At 36.8% G+C, this 18764-nt stretch overlaps 2 protein-coding genes across 2 annotated transcripts; both read right to left on the bottom strand.

The window, feature by feature from the left end:
- Positions 1–633: 633 nt before the first annotated feature.
- Positions 634–18693, bottom strand: LOC124635264 (protein FAM166B-like). Its single transcript, XM_047171131.1, has 5 exons — positions 18478–18693; positions 3656–3757; positions 2715–2867; positions 1560–1756; positions 634–1324 (listed from the first exon to the last, which is right to left on the bottom strand). Exons 1-5 carry the CDS (start codon positions 18546–18548, stop codon positions 1092–1094), a joined length of 756 nt encoding a protein of 251 aa, XP_047027087.1. The 5' UTR covers positions 18549–18693; the 3' UTR covers positions 634–1091.
- LOC124635265 lies at positions 6041–8609 on the bottom strand. Its single transcript, XM_047171132.1, has 3 exons — positions 7288–8609; positions 6915–7016; positions 6041–6479 (listed from the first exon to the last, which is right to left on the bottom strand). Exons 1-3 carry the CDS (start codon positions 7373–7375, stop codon positions 6265–6267), a joined length of 405 nt encoding a protein of 134 aa, XP_047027088.1. The 5' UTR covers positions 7376–8609; the 3' UTR covers positions 6041–6264.
- Positions 18694–18764: the final 71 nt, after the last annotated feature.

The following is an 18764-nucleotide window of genomic DNA, read 5'->3' as shown; positions in this document are numbered from 1 at the left end:
AGTCTATTTAACTTATTTTAATTTGTTAGTAGGCGTAAATAAGGAAACTGAAAAACTTATTTTTTATCTGATTCTTATTGTAGCTATAATGGCAACGAATTTTTATATTTAGGCAACTAAGTGTATTTTTGTAGTGTTGTATGTGCCTTGTGTTAATGTACCTAATACATGCTTGAGTTGTATAATGTTTTAGATAATTTACCCATAATGGAACAAAATAGAATGATGCTCAATTTGCATACAATATTTGAGAGCGATAAATCATATTCGATGTATACGCCTCATTTCAAATGATATGGATCCCTAAACCATTTAATCTGTCAATGATGACAAAAAATATATTCGGCAAATAAGAAAACTAAGTTCAAGATATAACTCAAGCATAACCTAGTTATAAAGTATTATTAAGTTATTTAATAGTCGTGTAGAACATGACAAAGCATTACTAATATTGAAAACTTATTATGTAAGGTTGAAGATTTTCGGCCAGTTGTACTAGAACCAAAAAACAAAAGTAACTATTTTTATATCTGACATAATTATAGAAAATATATTTTCATATAAAACTTCAGAGAGATTATAGACACTATATGTTTATTTCTATTTAAATTATATTGATATTAATAAAACAAATTATTTCTCAATTACTATGTAGTTTATTTTAAAAATATACATAAGACTTAACAAAACTATTTTTAGTGTTTGTACTTTATGCATTATCAAATTCGGAGTATGCTCAAATACTCTTTGAATGCATTTCTCTATTTGTGCTCCAAATGGAATGCAGTTGAAAAAGGATTATTCCGTCGACCATGACTTAAAAATGTTGATTCTAAAACATATCACATTTTCTCGGGAATTCTCACTCAACACAGGACAGCTAAACCAACATTTACATCTAGTAAAATATATTCTTCTCAAATCACGCATTCATTATAATTAGGCCTATGGACAATGACTATGTAATGAACGATTGACGTAGAAATCTAATGTGACTCTCATTCCTTATAGTTCTTCAAAAATACTGATCGTTCCGTTTTATAGAAGAATGTTCACCGTCGCTTGGTGAAGAACATCCTTCTGCCTGTATGCTATCCCCAGTTCCAGTACGAATACTTCTTCCCATTCTCTTTCAATATGGCTTTTATATTAGAATCGGCGTTTTGTAGCTCCTTACGATTTTCTCTCTCCATTTTGATGAGTTCAAGGCCGCGTTTTGCTGCGCAATGGTATCGTTGACTGAGGGAAGCTTCGGAGCCTTTGATTCTTGGTATGTGTCCTGTGTATCCTGCTATCGGTGGAAATTCTGGTGATATTGTGTTTTCTGCAAAATACAACAGTTCAATTAAGCAGTGGTCCTAGGGTGGACCCCAGTTAAATTACTACTATGTTTTAAGGAGTGTGTTTGGACTTTTTACGTATTATTATCTTATATGGAAATATTATTCTAATTTGAGGTAATTCGTTGCTAAGCAACTTAACCACATGGTTCTATATGCTATAAGTTATATTTTATTATTCGCTTAACATTATCGAATGTTTTTATAGAATCTGCTTACCTTTATACTTGTTGATTTCTCTAAATCTGTTCAAGTCTCGTCGGATTTCGTCTCTGGAGTGTACTGTTTCCATCTTGGGTGCGCTTCTTGATCGAATATAACTCCTATTCAGGTCAGCTTTACGTCTTAATTCGCGTTGTCTATCTGTGAAATTCGCCATGCAATCGTCTGCCGTTCGTCCATACGATTTACCGTAACTGGAAACAATAACAAACCGTGTTAATCTAGCTTAAGTAACAGTTTCATTTGCTTCTTTGTATTACAGCGTTAATTATTTGTATATTTTAGCGTCCACTATAGTATTATGTAGATACCCGATCGAATGTACAGTTCGTACGATGAAGATGTAAATGTCCCATCGTAATAATGTTTACGTTTCCCATTTTTCAGTAGACAAGTATGACGCAAATACAGCAAAGTAAAGAACAAACAATTATTATGTTAACGTTTTCCAATCACGCTCGCTTTCTTTGAACTTGATTCCGAATTCGACCCTTTTATGTCACTCGTAAATCTTCGATGGAAAATAAATCCTTGGCATTTCATGATAGGAATTGATTTTGTGTTTGTTTTCCACGATTCGGGTGTCACAGCTGTTTTATTGAAATCATTGGATTGGAAAATCAATATTGACACTCATTTCGTATTTTGTAGAATTTGGTTCAGAATAAACAGCGTATCTGAGGTGTTTGTGAATGTGTGTCAAATGAAGAATAATAGAAGAGACATGGGTTTTGTGGGTTTATAAATCATCCTAACTGACCATTCGGTCAAAAATTGGTCTTCAACTCCTACGTGTAAAATTCATTTCGACCTCATATATGAGCCATCAATGTCCCCTTATGCTCTTTAGAACAGTGAATCTTAGCGATATTAGATCCCACAAAATCTTTTTCCAATCATGAAGGATGAAACTTTCATGGCTGAACCTTTCTTGTTTTCTACCTCTCTTTGTTCCTGCCCTGGTCCGAATTTTATTGGGGGTCGATACATGTTTTCCGCTCCCCGTTCCTTTCTGACACTCGTTACACTAACATTCACTCCCTTTTATTCATGTCATCTCTCAGGCAATCAATCCATCTTTTATTCTTCCGCTTATTCTCCATCCCTCTTATATCTGAATACCTTCATCTTTGTTACATAGAAACAATTTACCTAAAATTCATTCCTGGAACGTATCCCGTGTATCCAGTCATGTGTGCTGTGGGTTTGTTTCTGATGCCGTCGTACACATCCCGCTGAGGAGTCTCGAAGCGAGGAAGATTGTCGAGCTCGTAGTTATCACGGGGCCGGTATTCTAGTGGTTTGCTGAAAGTCAATAGTGGATTGGTAAGTTAAGTGATAAATACCTATGTGCCGCATGTGTGAAACTTGCTTGCATTTGTTAGTGGTCTTGTGGGAACTAGGTACTAGGTTCTAAAGGTTATACATATGTAAAATAATGTCTTGTTTTTAGTTAAGCTACTTAAGAACTGAAAAGTTTTGGAAAATTAATTAGAGACTTTAACGTTAATAAGTCTCCAATTAAGAGGCACTAATTGAATATTAAGTTCGTAATTATTATCTCTCTCGAGTGTTGTATTAGTGATGCGATCGATATTACCTAGACTAGGTATTAGGTATTGCCATTACGAAACTATTCAATTTATATCCAAATACTTAGAAAGGTATAGTTTATAGCTTTGTTGTATAAGAGTATGTTTCAAAGCACCCTATAAAGGTTGGGTTATTTTGATCCCTTATTCTGAGAGCAAATGCGTGGGAACAGCAGCACCTTTATCAGAATTTAATCTCTTTTGCGGATTTTTTCTATCTGCTTACGTATGTCTCTTATTTGAGTAATAGAGACGAGATTCTCAGAGTATTTTGATGTGTTCAATCCAATGAATTCGCGGACACATAGTAGGTACAGGACTGTTGGAATATATCAATATTTTTTCTGACTAAATTGTTCATATTTTGTTCCTAGGGTTTTATTGGATGGATACATAGGTACCTACATACATAAGAAGTATAGTTTTAACATCTTATCTCTTAAACGATAGCTATGAATTTATTTTTCGAGCACGAACTTGCTTGCTTGTTTCTATACTTACTTAAACAGACCCTTAGACCGTATTTCTTTCAGTATCTGTCTTGTGTTGTCTCCGTAGCATTTTCCGAAGCGGAATTTTAACATAGGACAGTGGCCGGTGTACCTGAAATGAAAGAAAATAATGTTATAAAAATGTTCTGAACAGCTAAGCGTGAAACAGGTCTTAGTTCTGTGATGTTTCTATCTTTTCCTATAGGCTATAGTCTTGCATCAATCACACAATTTTCCATTTTCTCTTAGTGAAAATCAATAACGAATACAGAAATCTCTATCTTACTACAAAACATCGCGACTGAAATATTTAGACAATTATGCAGGCTCTCGGGTCGTACTAAGTTATAATGGTCCTTGGCTTTAGGAGCTCTGTAAGTGGGAACTCAGATCATAATATTTTTGCTTCTTTTCCTATTCCTATTTTTGATTTATTTTTACTTGTTTTCCTTTTATTTGCCTTTGCAATTTTATCATCGACATTGTTATTAACTTAACCCCAACTCTTACAGACATAGGTACCTACATAGTAGGTAGGTACTGATAGCTTAAACAGCTAGGTCTCACTGAACTATAGGGAATAGATAGGTTCTCCAATAAAGGGTGTAGAAACTCCAAATCCTAAAAAAAGACAGGAAAGTAAAACACCAAGAGGTAAAATAACAATCAATCCAAATAATTTATTTCTCATAACAAATCTCAACATATATTAATTTTCAATTCCAATAAAGTGGATTCCATTTCGCAATCATGGACAATCTTCGTACATGAAGCAGTACCCCGAAGGCAAATGTAAGACTAGGGGAAAGTCGCAATCGCAGCGCGACCAGTCGCAGATGATCCCCATGGAGACTGCGACTGGTTCGTCGCACGTCCTCTGCGACGGTGTCGGACGACATTCGCTGTTCAGACGGTGCATATTTTCTGGACATTCGGTGACACCTGTGGAATTAAAATGATTAAAATAAAATATGTGAAGGAACTTCGTAATTTGGCAAATATTTTAATCCGATAAAAAAGATGATCCCTTTTTGTACAATCGACAGCACATCAACCTACCTCAGTCTCTCGAATTTCTTCAATAGATTTTCAAGCTTATCACTATGGGGAAAAGTTAATGTTCGATTGGTAAAATTTGATAGATTGACCTGCTGACGTCTGTACGTACTCCAATCTTGAATACAAGTCCCTAATTTTCTCGTAATTACCAATTAAGCAAACACACCTAGTTGATTAGATTGAATTAACTAAAAAACTCCAAGTACAATTAACGCAAAACTGTAGGGCAGGAGACATTTTACCTAATTGGTTTAAAATTAGAGGTGACAATGAGATTTTTGGGTTTCGCAAAACAGCTTACCTAAAAGGATAAGTGCCTAGGTTATTTTTAGCTAAGCCCTGACAGGCTTAAATCACTTTAGAGGGCTTAGCGTTAATGTGTCGTCAGCTCAGAATATCACTTTAAAAAACGTATAAGTAGGTAAATGTATTTGAAATTGCAATATTCGTGAGAGATTTTCATAACGAGCGCGTGGCCTGATTAGACATTAGTGGCCGTAAAGAATCCGTCTTCAATTATATTATTATTGTTAACGGTCGATAGAATTCCAATTTGGTCCAATTCTTAGAAAAACTAACGAGCAACACCGATTTAGATAGCTACATTTATAAATAGATAAAAGTGGGTGAGATCCAACTACGCTTTATTGATTTTTATCTAGGAACCCATAGAAATCGGGAAAGTACAAATAAATTAGATAGGAATGAACATGCATGAATTGAAAAGGCCTAAACTCGTTATAAACACAAATACTTAATGAAATTTAAGAAGATAAATAAATCAAGGTACTCAACTCACAGGTCTCGTTGTACATAAGACAGTTAGGTTTCCCGACCTTCGCGTAGTAAAGTGTCTCAATGGCGTGAACAAAACAAAGGATGACCAGAACTTGCTGCATGACGACCTCTCCGCAGTCACTCTTAAGGGAAAATGAATGGAATAATTGTTTCTTCCCATCTTCAGCGACAGAATGGCTTGTTTGATCGATACTGCACAATGCAGCCAATATTTTCGTAAACTTACGTAAACAGATGCTTTTGTTTGGAGCATCGTTGGTTTACACAATATTCTGTGTTTGTCTATCCTATCGGATGGTTTTCCTTGTTTTAACCAACTTTTGAAAGAATGAGGTTCTCAATTCAATTTAAATATTCTACTGTAGGATATTCTTTGCTTCAAAATGTTGGTTATGCAGATTTGTATTTTTTTGACATTTAGATACTACGACAAAAAACTAGCCATGCCTTCAATTTCAATGTATACCTATTGATAGAATTTGATGAGTACGTATAAATGAAGGCAACCGTGTAATATAAATATAATGAAACTTTAATATTTGGTCATAATTAATTAATTTATTTTTAACAACTAGTCTGAAAATAGAAAATCGAATGTTTACATATCCCTTGCAATAGGCTTATTTACATATCCTTTAAAGTGTAGCTACATATCCTTTAAAGTGTAGCTAGATAGATGATTTTATCTTTTTAAATCAAAGTATAATTTCTGGCATCTATTAAATTTTTTTTCAACATCACTATTATAATCAGTCTTCTAGTTTAGCGACTTCTTATAGTCTTCTCATAGGGGTCCACAAGATCATGAGTATGGACCCTCCTCGGGATATGAAAAGGTTTATTCTTTCGCAGCGTTCTGTCCCTAGACCTTCGAGGCAGTTGCTTGGGGCAGTCCAATAGATCAACACAATGACCAGATTCTTCATCTAACACCAAGTCCCCATTGCAGTCACAGCGGGACCATCCGCAAGTATATCCTGAAATAATTTACGAGAAATTATGGATTAGTCGCAGGACGCTGGGGCCTTTTGGAAAATTTGGAAATTTTTCAATGGGAAGTCATCAATAGCAGTGGACGTCTTATAGCTGGTTCTGATGAGGACTATAGGTACTTTATTTGTTTCAATAGTCCATATGGTAGAATCGTTCCATATTTTTATGAAATCCACAAGAGTACAAATGTAGATATTTTTATGGATGACTTTTCGTCAAAAATGTCTCATCCTGTTGTGGCTAAGCTAGGGAGATTATTATGATTTCACTGATATTCGATCAATATCCACCCAATTTTCCTTTGTACTCTTATTCATATCCATTCATATAACCCTTTTGAGCAATACTGCAGGTCAATGTTTAGCTTGACTTGATGCAAGGTCGTGAATAGATGAAAGTATATAGGTATACATACATACCTATAATGTATGTGAATCGATTGGTACAAGTACGTTGGGACCTCGTCTCGCCATCACACCGCGTGTGGTACGCGTGCATATCCCGTGGACAGTGGTCAACACCTGGAATAGATGCACATACAAATCAAGTGTTATCGTCAAATAAACATACTATAAGTCCAATGATGCGAGCCTTTCCTGTGCTGTAGCTTATTTGTTATCGCGATGAAATGGTTTTATCAAATATGAGTGAAAAACGTCGGACCTAAAATACAACCCTGCGAGTCACCATGTTTGTATATATTGGATATTAGTTCAATTAGTAAGTTCAAATTATTTAGCCAATCATATATGAAAATGTTCAATCAAAAATATTATTAAAACAAATACTTACATTCCTTGTCATAAAACAGACATCGCCTTCGACTGAACGCATCGACATAACACAAAGTCGAAAGTAGAACAACGACAGAGAATTCCATTGTAACATAATAGCGATGAGTTATAAAATCCACAAGACGGTCCCACGGCACACCTGCACTTTTTACATTAGTACCGTTTACGTTATTAACTGTGTGTTTTGGAAATATCGCCTAGGTTTTGTTTTGGTCGTTCATACGATTGTGACGTTACGAGACCATGTAGGTAACACTGTATTATCTCACGCTTGTTAACTACCGCTGTTTGTGATTAGTTTCCGCATTCTGTTCATTTCGTAGTTTTGTCTTTTTAGTTTTAAGTGCACATTTGATTGTAGTGCGTGCATTGTCTGGTCCTCTAAGATTGGAATTCATTTATTTTGGTCTAGGTCTTTCTTGAGGATTAACTGTAGGTATTGAGATCAGTACACCATTGCTAAACTAAATCAATAAGTAAATGTTTCAAGTTGCTATTTTCTATCATACACTTCTTTCTTCTAACGGATCTTAACTACTTTGCCAATAAAAAGAGTACCTAAGTACCAATTAAACTGATTGCACCTATAAACCAGTGCAGAAACTTTAAGTGTTTATTAGAACTTCCCCAATAAGTGGTATCAAAGGAAAACAGCTGTTAGTGAATCCCAACAAATGAGCTTTGATCACGACACGACGACCCGTTTAACGCTGCAAAATATAGGTGAGTAGGTGGTGTATATACGTATAGTGGATATAGCTGAAGATATCAGATGTGCCTGGTACGAAACACCGCGGAATACGGCCTTCCTATGTCGAATAGATAGCCGTAACTGGTACATTAAAGGTTTGTTGATATCGTGATAATTTTGCGATTGCTTTTAATTGCTCGTTGATTGCATCGTGAAGAAGGATGGCCAATGATTTTCAGTTAGGAGGTACCGTAGATTCATTGTTGAAAGTTTTGTGGCACGATGCCATATAAATTGATTATGTCGATGGCGACCGATGGAAGCTTTTGTTTTGTGGGTAACTTATCAAGATGTTTGGAGGACTTTCTGCTTCATTGTTTTCTCTCTTATAAAGAAAAGTTATTGTGAGTAAGTAAGTCTAGCTTTTGGAGAAAAGAGATTTTACACAACAGACGGGATATCAAGTATCATACTGCGCTACTTTCAAGAATAGTTGTTATTTATACACAATATCTTCGTCGCATTAAATCTGTTTTCATAAAATGCAGGGTTCAAAGTTCAAATGTCTTGCAGTATTAATTTATTCTATAGCACGCTTCGATACCTCCGACATGAAATCCTTTTCTATTGGTGCGTTCACCGCAGGAATTCAAAAAGTACCTACATATTTCAGTTTAGGACTTTTCTTCTTGCGTGACTTGAAATGTTAGTTTAAATAATTTATTGGCTAAGTATATAATAATCATCGTAATTCACATACGTTACGATAATACGAGTTTGTACAAGGTCAGTTATAATTGTCGTTAATCGATATTTCTATTCGATTTTTATTCAAGGTTAGATTCATTCGATTTGTTCTAATTAAATTACCGGAATCGAATATTTTCTTTTTCTGTTTTTGGGGTGCTAGTGGTACAAATGGGTTTGCAATGCGTGAGTGGTGCTGTCAGTTGTTCCGTGTGGGGTTGGTCAGGTCAGACCTAGGTCAGTTAGTGACCCTGACCCGATTCCACCCACGTTAGATATGAAAGCCATGGGGTTTGTGGTCTGACCGTATTATTATAACGTGTGCGCATTTTACCTTGATTTGCTACTTCAAAGATTAAAGAAGGCAGGGCTAGGGTTCGATGCAAGTTTGATCGATGGGGTGAAGTGATACCTACGCTATTCTTATAGATAGGTAGCCAGCACACTAGCACTTGCATACCTACATGTTTTGAACTGTTTTGTTCTCAAAATATTCCTATATAGGTAGGTATCTAAACCGCGAAGGATCGTATAGAGGGCATATGACTTATTTCAGAAAAGCTTTCAGAAATTATCCGTCAAGACAATAATTAACATAAGAAACCTACGATAAATGGTGAAATTCATAAAATTTTCACCGGATTTAGAGCCCAATATTTTTTCGCGAAAACAGTTCTATTTATTTTGTAGATCAATCATATTGGATTGGCTTAATTAAGTCTAGACACGTACTTAGTGCACAGCAGGGAATATTTACGAGAGATCTGGAAATCTATCGTTTGAACATTCCAGATAGAAGTTTGGAGTGACACAACAATGAAAATAATTCGGAGAAAAAAATATCATTCTTCTATTCCCAAAAACTAAAGGTATGTACCTATGCTATATTAGATATTTCAACTGATTACGGAGAGTCAACGCCAGAAAGTCTGAAAATCAGTCTTACTAAGAAGTACCGGGTTACCCAGATAATGGGTTGTGGATTTCAGATAGGCAGTCGCTCCGTGTAACACTGCGGTACTCAGCTGCATCTGGTTAAGACTTTAAGCCGACCTCAAAGTAGTTTGGGGAAAGGCTAATCAGATGATCTGAATTTTACATCTGGGTATAAATAATAAAAAGTAATAACTATTTATCACTCACGTTTACCACATAAAAGGCTTTAATCACTTCAAGTAGATACAGTCCATTGTAAATCGGTGGTTTAATTACAAGAACTATAATTACCAATGCACTAACCACCACTAATCCGCCAAGACAAGCTCAACTCAACCTTATAACTATCTCATGAAGGTATATAATTCCTTGCGTTTGTTTGTGGCACATTTACCTCGGAGTCGTGTTAGATCAATCCGTGCGAATCTGCCTCGGAACAATTGAACAAGTTTTCACTATCATCCGATAGTATCGAAGAAGATTGTATTATATTCTGGCTTTTGATGTCGTTGTGTCTTTGTTGTATCCACTTTCACCTTATAATAATAATCTAGAATCTTCCTTTCTATCATATCTGCTTCTTGAGGATGTTTGCCAGATTTTTAGGTATTGTCAACTTTTGCTTCGACATGCTGGTAGAACTATTAGGATTTCTTGCCTAACTGGCATAGTTAGAATTGATCCTTAAGTTAAAGTAAAACATAACAAACACAAGATTGACCCGTAAAAAACGATCTCTAAAATTGAGAAGAACATCTCATCATAATTCATCTCAAATATGTAGAATCAGACTTCTACGGACTTGTACCCATCCACGTTCCTTCCAATGAGTCTTTGTGATCCAGGTGTTCTTTTCAACAATCCTCCAGACCGGTATAGGCTTTGCCCCTAAGCAAGGCCTGTCAAGCAATATAACACGAACGCGCCTCCGACACGGGCCTATTACGAAATCAGCCACCCCAGGGGATAATCACGTGGCTATCAGATTCAGACACGTGAAATTATACATGTATCAACCTTGTAAGTCTGTGTTTGTGTGTAAGCACCACGTGCATCCTAGACTCCTAACTAGCGAGCAGAGCGAATAGATTTCGTTTGGGAAGGAGACAGTAAAACTGCTGAATTGATGGGAATGTGGTAGAAAATAGATGGACTGGTTATTGAAGATAATTAATAATAGGTACACTTTATATGTGTAGTAATTACTTACATAATTGAAACACTATCTTTCTTTCAAACTACTCATTCATAGAACCATATTTGAAATCATGTTTTTTTGAACTCTTGTGATTTCTCTCGGGACGAAAGTAACATTTAAGTTTTATTCCCAAAGGACCTCAAATCCAACTCCTATTCGATTCCTAGAATCTTTCAAAATTAAAATTTGATCTTGCTAAATTCCTGTTAAACTTTGAAGTATTTTAATGAATAAAGTAATGGAGGTAGTGCGGTGAAGCCATATTTCCTGAAGGAATATATTCGCGACAAGTTTATCGTCAGCATTAAATTGCTCAGATAAACATATAACCACATACGAGAATTAAGGGCGAAAGTCGATAACACTATCATATTTTCGCATCAGACATTTCCATTTTCCGCTTACTAAACATTGATTCCGGAAATGAGTCGAGCGAAGCTGACCAGGCATTTAATAACCGCGGATCCCAATATTCGATCTCCCAGTTGAATTGCTTACTAGAGATAGAATTTTAACGTTAGCCCCATACAAGTAATCTCCAAAACAATCGATGGATAGGTTTTTGGGAATGGCCGTAAAATGCCTTGTTTACTATCTGTAATAACTTTGGTAAATTAGGTCGTCAATCATAGCTAGAAACTCTAACATAAACTTGGATAGTTTTAGAATGTTTATCAAGTTCTTCAAGGACTTCTTGATACCTAAATAAGCAATTAATTCAACGCCTATAATAAAGCAAAGTTAAATTGTTTTATTAAGTTGTGTAAGTTCTAGAACAAGTTTGGAGTTAACCAGGCTAATGATTTGCATTTTAGAAAAGTTTTTAGTACCTACATGGTTTCTAATTAGAATAGGTAATTGCCTCACGAAATAACAATGGCATCTACTAGAGGTTTCTATATATTTATACAGTAGTGTGGAACCTTCCAAAAAATGGTTAAGTAGATTAGATTGTGGCTAACTAAATCCGCTTAGCAGTTTTAGAGATTAGCCAGCTACGCCACCGGAACATAGACCTATCTACCTCTAGAATAGATATTGTGGAAAATTTTGTGAGTCGAATAGGGATGGAATTCTGAACCTTGTTTTCTCTCTTTAACATTCTGGTCTAAGTAAAAGGAGGTCTTATTGATTGCCCTTTAATTTGGAGATGATAGACACAGCACAGTATGATGGCTATATTGTTATGGCGTTCGAGTTGGACGAAAATCAATTTGTGCTCTAGTGGGTGACATGATCATTATAAAGGAAGGTCTTCACTTCGAGTGATATTCGTACGTATGTATGTATCATTGTTGCCGCATTTTTGTTTTTAGTCGTCAACTCGTGAACGTAACAATTCAGATTACAATCAAAAGTTTTCGTGTTCTCTAGACGGGTGAACAAGCACTGTTAATATATCAAGGAGAAGGTCGTGAATATTCATGTGTTAAACACTGCAGAGGTATTTAAATTTTAAGTCCGAGATAACATTTTACACTGTATAATTATGTGTTGTAGGAAAACCTGCAAGTCTTACAACTGTTCAAGAAAATGAAATGATGAACATTACAATGTTCTGCAATCCCTGCACACAGCAGGGGCCCGATTCTCCTAATTTTACTTAAGCGACATACGATTCACATTCGACTGAGATCCAATCCCGATTCAATTAGGTACGATTGAAACGTATGTGGCATTCCGCAATTTTTAAACGTTTTTATCCTTTTCTGTCATTCAATAATGAATCATTTTGTCTGCAAATGATTTACGATTGCAATATGATTGTTGAGCAAACTACCGTATAGACCAAAATCACCAAAATAGCAGACCTATCGCAAACCAATCGAATGTCGGTCGTTGGAATACGATTGGTCTTGTATTAGTAGCAGAATGCCAGATATGGTTAAAACTGCTATTGCGATCATATTGCGATTCAATTTCTATTAGATTTTGACATTATTACCTTACGAGAATCGGGCCCCAGAAAACTTAATCACTATACCACCACTGACACCACGACTTAATCAGTAGATCAATTCCATTAGTCCTGCCAAATAAAACACGGCAGATCCGCAGATCACAGCCGAAGAATTCGAATTACCATGTTGAAGCGAGCTCGGCTCATCAGTATGTCGCTTTGGTAAACACCGTGACGGCAATATATACAAGTATGTTTCTACTTTCTCCGTCGAGAAAACATTTCCTGATTAAAGCATCGAGTGCTACGCTTTTCTCTGATAGACTGATCTGAGCATTTGTGAAATGTAACATGATACGATTTTTTGGGGAGAAAGAATGAAGCTGTCATTGAACATCTTTGGCAGTCGTTAAGGGTAGCCAGAGAGTCTGCTAACAGAGAGAGATAGCGGGAGAGCGTGAATAGAGCTGTGTCCGCCTTTAATGGAGACGCCTCAACGTGACGCTCTGCCAAGAGCGAATCGACGGAGAAGAAGAAGGGTAGCCAGTATGTCTGACAACCAGTCTTGTTAAGGGCGTCGGGGGTAATTGGGTTGAGGAGGTCAGATAGGCAGTCGCTCCTTGTGAAACACTGATACACAGCTGCATCTGGTTAGACTGGAAACGGCTAGACAGAGGATGGGAAGAAAGAAGGTAAGCCGTTTTCTCTGGTCTTACCATACAGGCCAAAGATACAAGTGACAACTATACTGGTAATACCAGGTTATACCGCCATTACGAATTAGCTTGTTGATACCGTTGACCTCTAAAATTGGCTAAAGTAGGGCTTCCTAAAATTTACACCTGAATTTGCAATGGAGGCGCCTAACTACTAACCAAGTACCTACTTGGTTTCAAGTACATAAAGTAAAGCTATGTGTATAAAAACTTGTAGGTGTACCTATATCATTCAGTATCATAAATTATGTATATTTTACAAACTCCCACATTGTTCTTCACAGTTATTTGAATGCATTTATTCTTGTTATGAAGTCCTAGCGTGACTAGCAATAGATGTCTCTTTTATGCAAGAAATAATATCTATCAAGCTATTGTTAGCACGGAGAGTAGGTAAGAATTATTACCTTTTTATTAGCCAATCAAGTTTATGTACCTAGTCATCTACATAAGTGGAGATAAATGAAACAGTTGAAGATGCAGTAAATTGACGATATTAAGGTATACAGGTCAACCATAAGTCCGGTTTTAACTGGATCACATCCAAGGCTCCATTTGATAGATCCTCTAATAACAGGCCCGCCGTAAGCGGGCGTGCAAGGCGTGCACCGCACGCGGGCGGCACGTCCTAGGGGGCGGCAAATCGAGTGACTTATCACGTAATATTAAAAAAATACAATATCTTTTTACCAATTATTTGATTTCAATATTTCCGAACACAGCAATAGCCGCCCTCGCTTTGGTCGTCCCCTATCAATTTTGACGGGTTCACCCTTTGCATCCCCAAAAAAATTCGCACTCGCTGCGCTCGCGCCTCCATGTCAGATATCGCAGTTAGTAGCGGTAGGGCGCGGTTGGGCGACGGCCCAGGGCGCCGGATATAAGGGGCACCGCAGGCGCCCCCACCAATCCTTGATCAGAATGTTACTCCTATTTTTGTTTTAAATTTCATCAAAGATTGCAACTTACAAGAACTGTATCCAAATGAATGGATAGCATCAGGGCCATCTTAACTTATGGTGCAGCGTATGCGAATAACCCGGGCGCCGCGGGCTCAGGGGCGCCGAAGCGAATTTGTGTTTAATTCCGCGTTAAATTTGAGAAATTCTCGAACAAACACTACTTTTATGTCCCAAAACTCAAAAATTTTCGCGCTCGCTCCGCTCGCGGTTTCCTTACTTTACGCTTCAATTTTTTATCACATATAGCTACTTTTAATGTCCCAATACTCAAAAAAAATCACGCTCCCTTCGCTCGCGGCTTCTTCACTTCACAGTCGTTTTTTATTATATATGTTTAGGACTTTTAGTGATCCAAAACTCAAAAATTTTCGGGCTTGCTTCACTTTACAGTTGTTTTATTTTTCAACAATATTTTAGTCTACCCTAGCAAAAAGGTAGCGTCGTTTTTGAGTTCTTTTATTAATAAGAAAGTAACTTCTAGTTTCCATATGAACTTTCTTATTTACGGTACTACTTTAAGTCCCAAAAATATAATACATAGGCGCCAACACCAACAAAGAGTTATGTACGTTTGGGCAAAATTTTAAGTAATTTTTGTTTTGAGTTCTAAAATATAACAAAAAAATTCGCGCTCGCTTCGCTCGCGCAATCATAAGACATGTTCCGGTGTTTTTGCATTCACCAACCAGCAATAACTTATGTACGATTGGGCTACATTTTACGTAATTTTTGCTTCGACTTGTTAACTATAAAAAAAAATATTCGCGCTCGCTTCGCTCGCGCAATCGGTAACTACACACACCTCTGTTTTTCGTATGGGTTTGAATTGCAGTTGAAGGGCGCCGTAGAAATCTCGCCCAGGGCGCTAGTAGAGTTAAAACCGGCACTGATCGCAATTTATCTTTGTTTAATTGTTGAGGCATTCTATTCCGAAAAAACATTTTTCGCGCACGTCCGTTATAGCTTTTTGTTCACTTTGGCTTTTTATGATATGTTTACTTCATGAAAACTCTAAGGAAAAAATCGCGCTCGCTTCGCTCGCGGCTTCATGTACATTAGCACTTCATTTCTGTGCATATCTTACTTTTTGACTTTGCTTTGTTAATTTACAGTGGTTTTTATTTGTTTTGTGTCCTTAGACTAAAAAAATTTCGCGCTCGCTTCGCTCGCGCTTCCTTACATATGAAATGTGTCTCATGCGTCGACTTTTTCAACGGGAAACCCACCAAAAACCATTAATAACATATTTTACTGAAATTAAACATTGCTATAGATATTTAATTTCGTTAGTTTAAGTTACCCATAATCTGTTCTAAGCACTTTGATATACATTATGTTGGTACCTACCCATTAATCACAATCTTTCAATAGATAGGGGCCACTTGGGTAATGATTGCACTGTATTGATGCCCTAAGCAATTGCTTAGTCTGCTTATGGGCTAACCCAGGACTTCTTAGGTTACTCTAAGACTTAGAGCATTTCAAGTAAATAAAAAGTTATGTGTAATATGTTATGTACTTATTGCAATATTTATGTATCGAAAAGAAAGTGCGTTTTTTGCAATCAGAGCGGTGCATGTACATATTTTTTTCTGTTGGACAAGTAAAATGGATATGAATGGGCGGGGGGGTCCGGTCCCCCTGGACCCCACCCCTTATATATTTTTTGACAAAACCCAGTATAATATGTAGTCGTAGGGCGGCATAATCGGTTTTGCACGCGGGCGAACAAACAGCTAGCGGCGGGCCTGTCTAATAATACCTATACCAACTTGAAAATAAACAGGGGCCCGATTCTCCTAAGTTAATAATGTCAAAATCGAATAGAAAACGAATCGCAATATGATAGCAATAGCAGTTTTAACCATATCGGGCATTCTGCTACTAATAAAAGACTAATCGTATTCGATTGACATTTGATTGGTGTGCGATTGGTCTGCTATTTTGTTGATTTTGGTCTATACGGTAGTTTGCTGTACAATCATTTTGCAATCGTAAATCATTTGCAGACAAAACGATTCATTATTTAATGACAGAAAAGGATAAAAACGTTTATTTCAAAGAAAAAATAGCGGAATGCCACATACGCTTCAATCGTAATCGAGTCGGGATTGGATCTCAGTCGAATCGAGTCGAACGTGAATCGTATGGCGCTTAAGTATAATTAGGAGAATCGGGCCCCAGATGGCTTTCTGATTACCTGCACACGTGATACCATTATTGCAGGAAGAACCTTGAGATTCGGAATTGAAAGTCACCCTCACTGAATACCAACCCGTCATGATGCTACTTTCCGTGACAAAACGAGTCCTAACGATGAGCCTGACCTTTGAACTTCAATAAGCTAAAAAGGTCCATTCTATGTTTATCTACCTGCATACTCGGGCATAAATATAACTTGGTAGTTTCCGGCTGTTTCCGTATGCAAAGGCCTTTTGGTTTAGCTCGTACTCAACAAAATCTAGAAACTAAAACTGGCTTTTTGGTACCGTCTTTTGGTAATTTGATGTTCAAAACCTGCTGATTCATCCAATCAGGAATTACGTTTTTGTGGCCATAAATCAAGTCTGGAGAGCCATCTGCAGAAGAAATCCCTTATACCGTGGCCCCGCGCTCAAGTGCTAAGAGAGACCATGATATTAGATTTAGATTTTTATGGGCACAGGCACACCCGTCGTCCGCTTCTTCCTGCCTAAAAGTCTCTGGAGATGGAAACAAAACCGGATGGATATCTGCATCTCTCAATTAAAGATAACGATGATGATTTAATATGTAAGTGCCCTGAAGCAGCATAAACAAATAACAAATGATATTTATTGATTCAGCTGTGCCTAGATTTTCTAAGTAAACCAGCTTACAGAATTGCTAAATTATTCCAAGAAATCAATAGGAACTCAGTAAGTATTTATTTATATCACGACATCCAGTTACCTATATTAAGCTTCTGAAAGTAGGCATTTAGGTAAGGTAGGTAGGCTACCTAATAATATTTAAGCGACGCAACTTTTCATAGGCATTTCTTTAGAATTTCATTTTTATTAATAGTCAGACATTCTAGGCACGCGACAGACTTTACATAATATTCGAGGGAAAAATTAAGGTTCGCTTTGCCGTCTATTTATGTAAAGGTCGTAAATAAATCGTTGTCAACGCTTGTCGCGAGTGAAGGCGTGGGCGACAGGATTTGTTCTGTCGTTGTTATTAGCCTACTTTATCTGACATTCTGACTAACCTTCATCTGGATAGTTAAGAAGGTATCCTTATCTACTTTTTAAATTTATATGATCCTAATTGAGGGGTTATGTCACACTTGTTTGTCTGTCACCTACTTTACAATTACATAAAAGAATATCTCGCCAATTTTCTGTGAAGAGCAGAAATTAAAGGTGCTAAGATGCTTGTGATAATTATGATGATAATTGAGGGGTTACCTATGTCACAAAGGTACCAACAATAGATAGAGCTAGGTACTTACCCCCATTAGATTCCATACTAAATTGTAATGTTGCAGTAATGAACTTGTGACAGCATAGATAATATTTGGCACATAATGTTATCCCTTGTCTAATTAAGGAATGTACCTACTTAAGTAGTTATCTAATGGTTTAGAAGTCATTGTGTTTGGTGCTTAGTTGGGTCCAATGACCGAGCAAGACCCTTCAGAACCCCTCAATTTGTTTTTGTAAACTAGTTGCAAAAACAAAGTTAACTAAGTATATTGTGACAGTAGATGAGGTAAACTTTTACATTTCGATTTATTTTAAAACCATAAAAGATTTATTTAATACCATAAAACAGCGACCGAGCTAGTCCTTTAACATTTAATCTCTAAAAGACTTACGTCACTGATAAGACCGACGATACAAAATAGTAAGTTACTATATAGGTAAAAGTTCAAACAATAAAAAAAGCCTGACGCCAGTATTATATTTTAGTTTTACTACGCACAACAATATTTTTACGACCCCTAGCTTAACATTGTATGCTTAGCTAACTTTCCCTCCAATATTTTCCTTATAAACCAAAACGTGCACTTACCCCGGTATAAAAGATCCATTCGTTTGTGTAATGTAGTTTTGTTTTTCGCGCGCACTCACGTCTACCCACATTTTATTTACTTTATGGTTCTAAGTTTGTTTAAAATAAGCCATGGCGAATCTATCGCAGCGTTTGTTCACGAAGCGATCTCTAGCGTGACTACTCGCGACTACTGTGTACCGCTTTGTTATGAATGAAAGTTTCTGCCATACCTACAGTGTTAAGGGCTTTGCTTATAAAACAGTATGCGCGCGCAAGGGGAAATCCAAGATGCTCGAAGTACGTGG

Source organism: Helicoverpa zea, chromosome 12 (genome assembly GCF_022581195.2).
Source record: "Helicoverpa zea isolate HzStark_Cry1AcR chromosome 12, ilHelZeax1.1, whole genome shotgun sequence".
NCBI classification, from domain to species: domain Eukaryota; kingdom Metazoa; phylum Arthropoda; class Insecta; order Lepidoptera; family Noctuidae; genus Helicoverpa; species Helicoverpa zea.
Note: the sequence above shows the minus strand (reverse complement) of the source record. Positions and strands in the feature narration are given on the sequence as shown.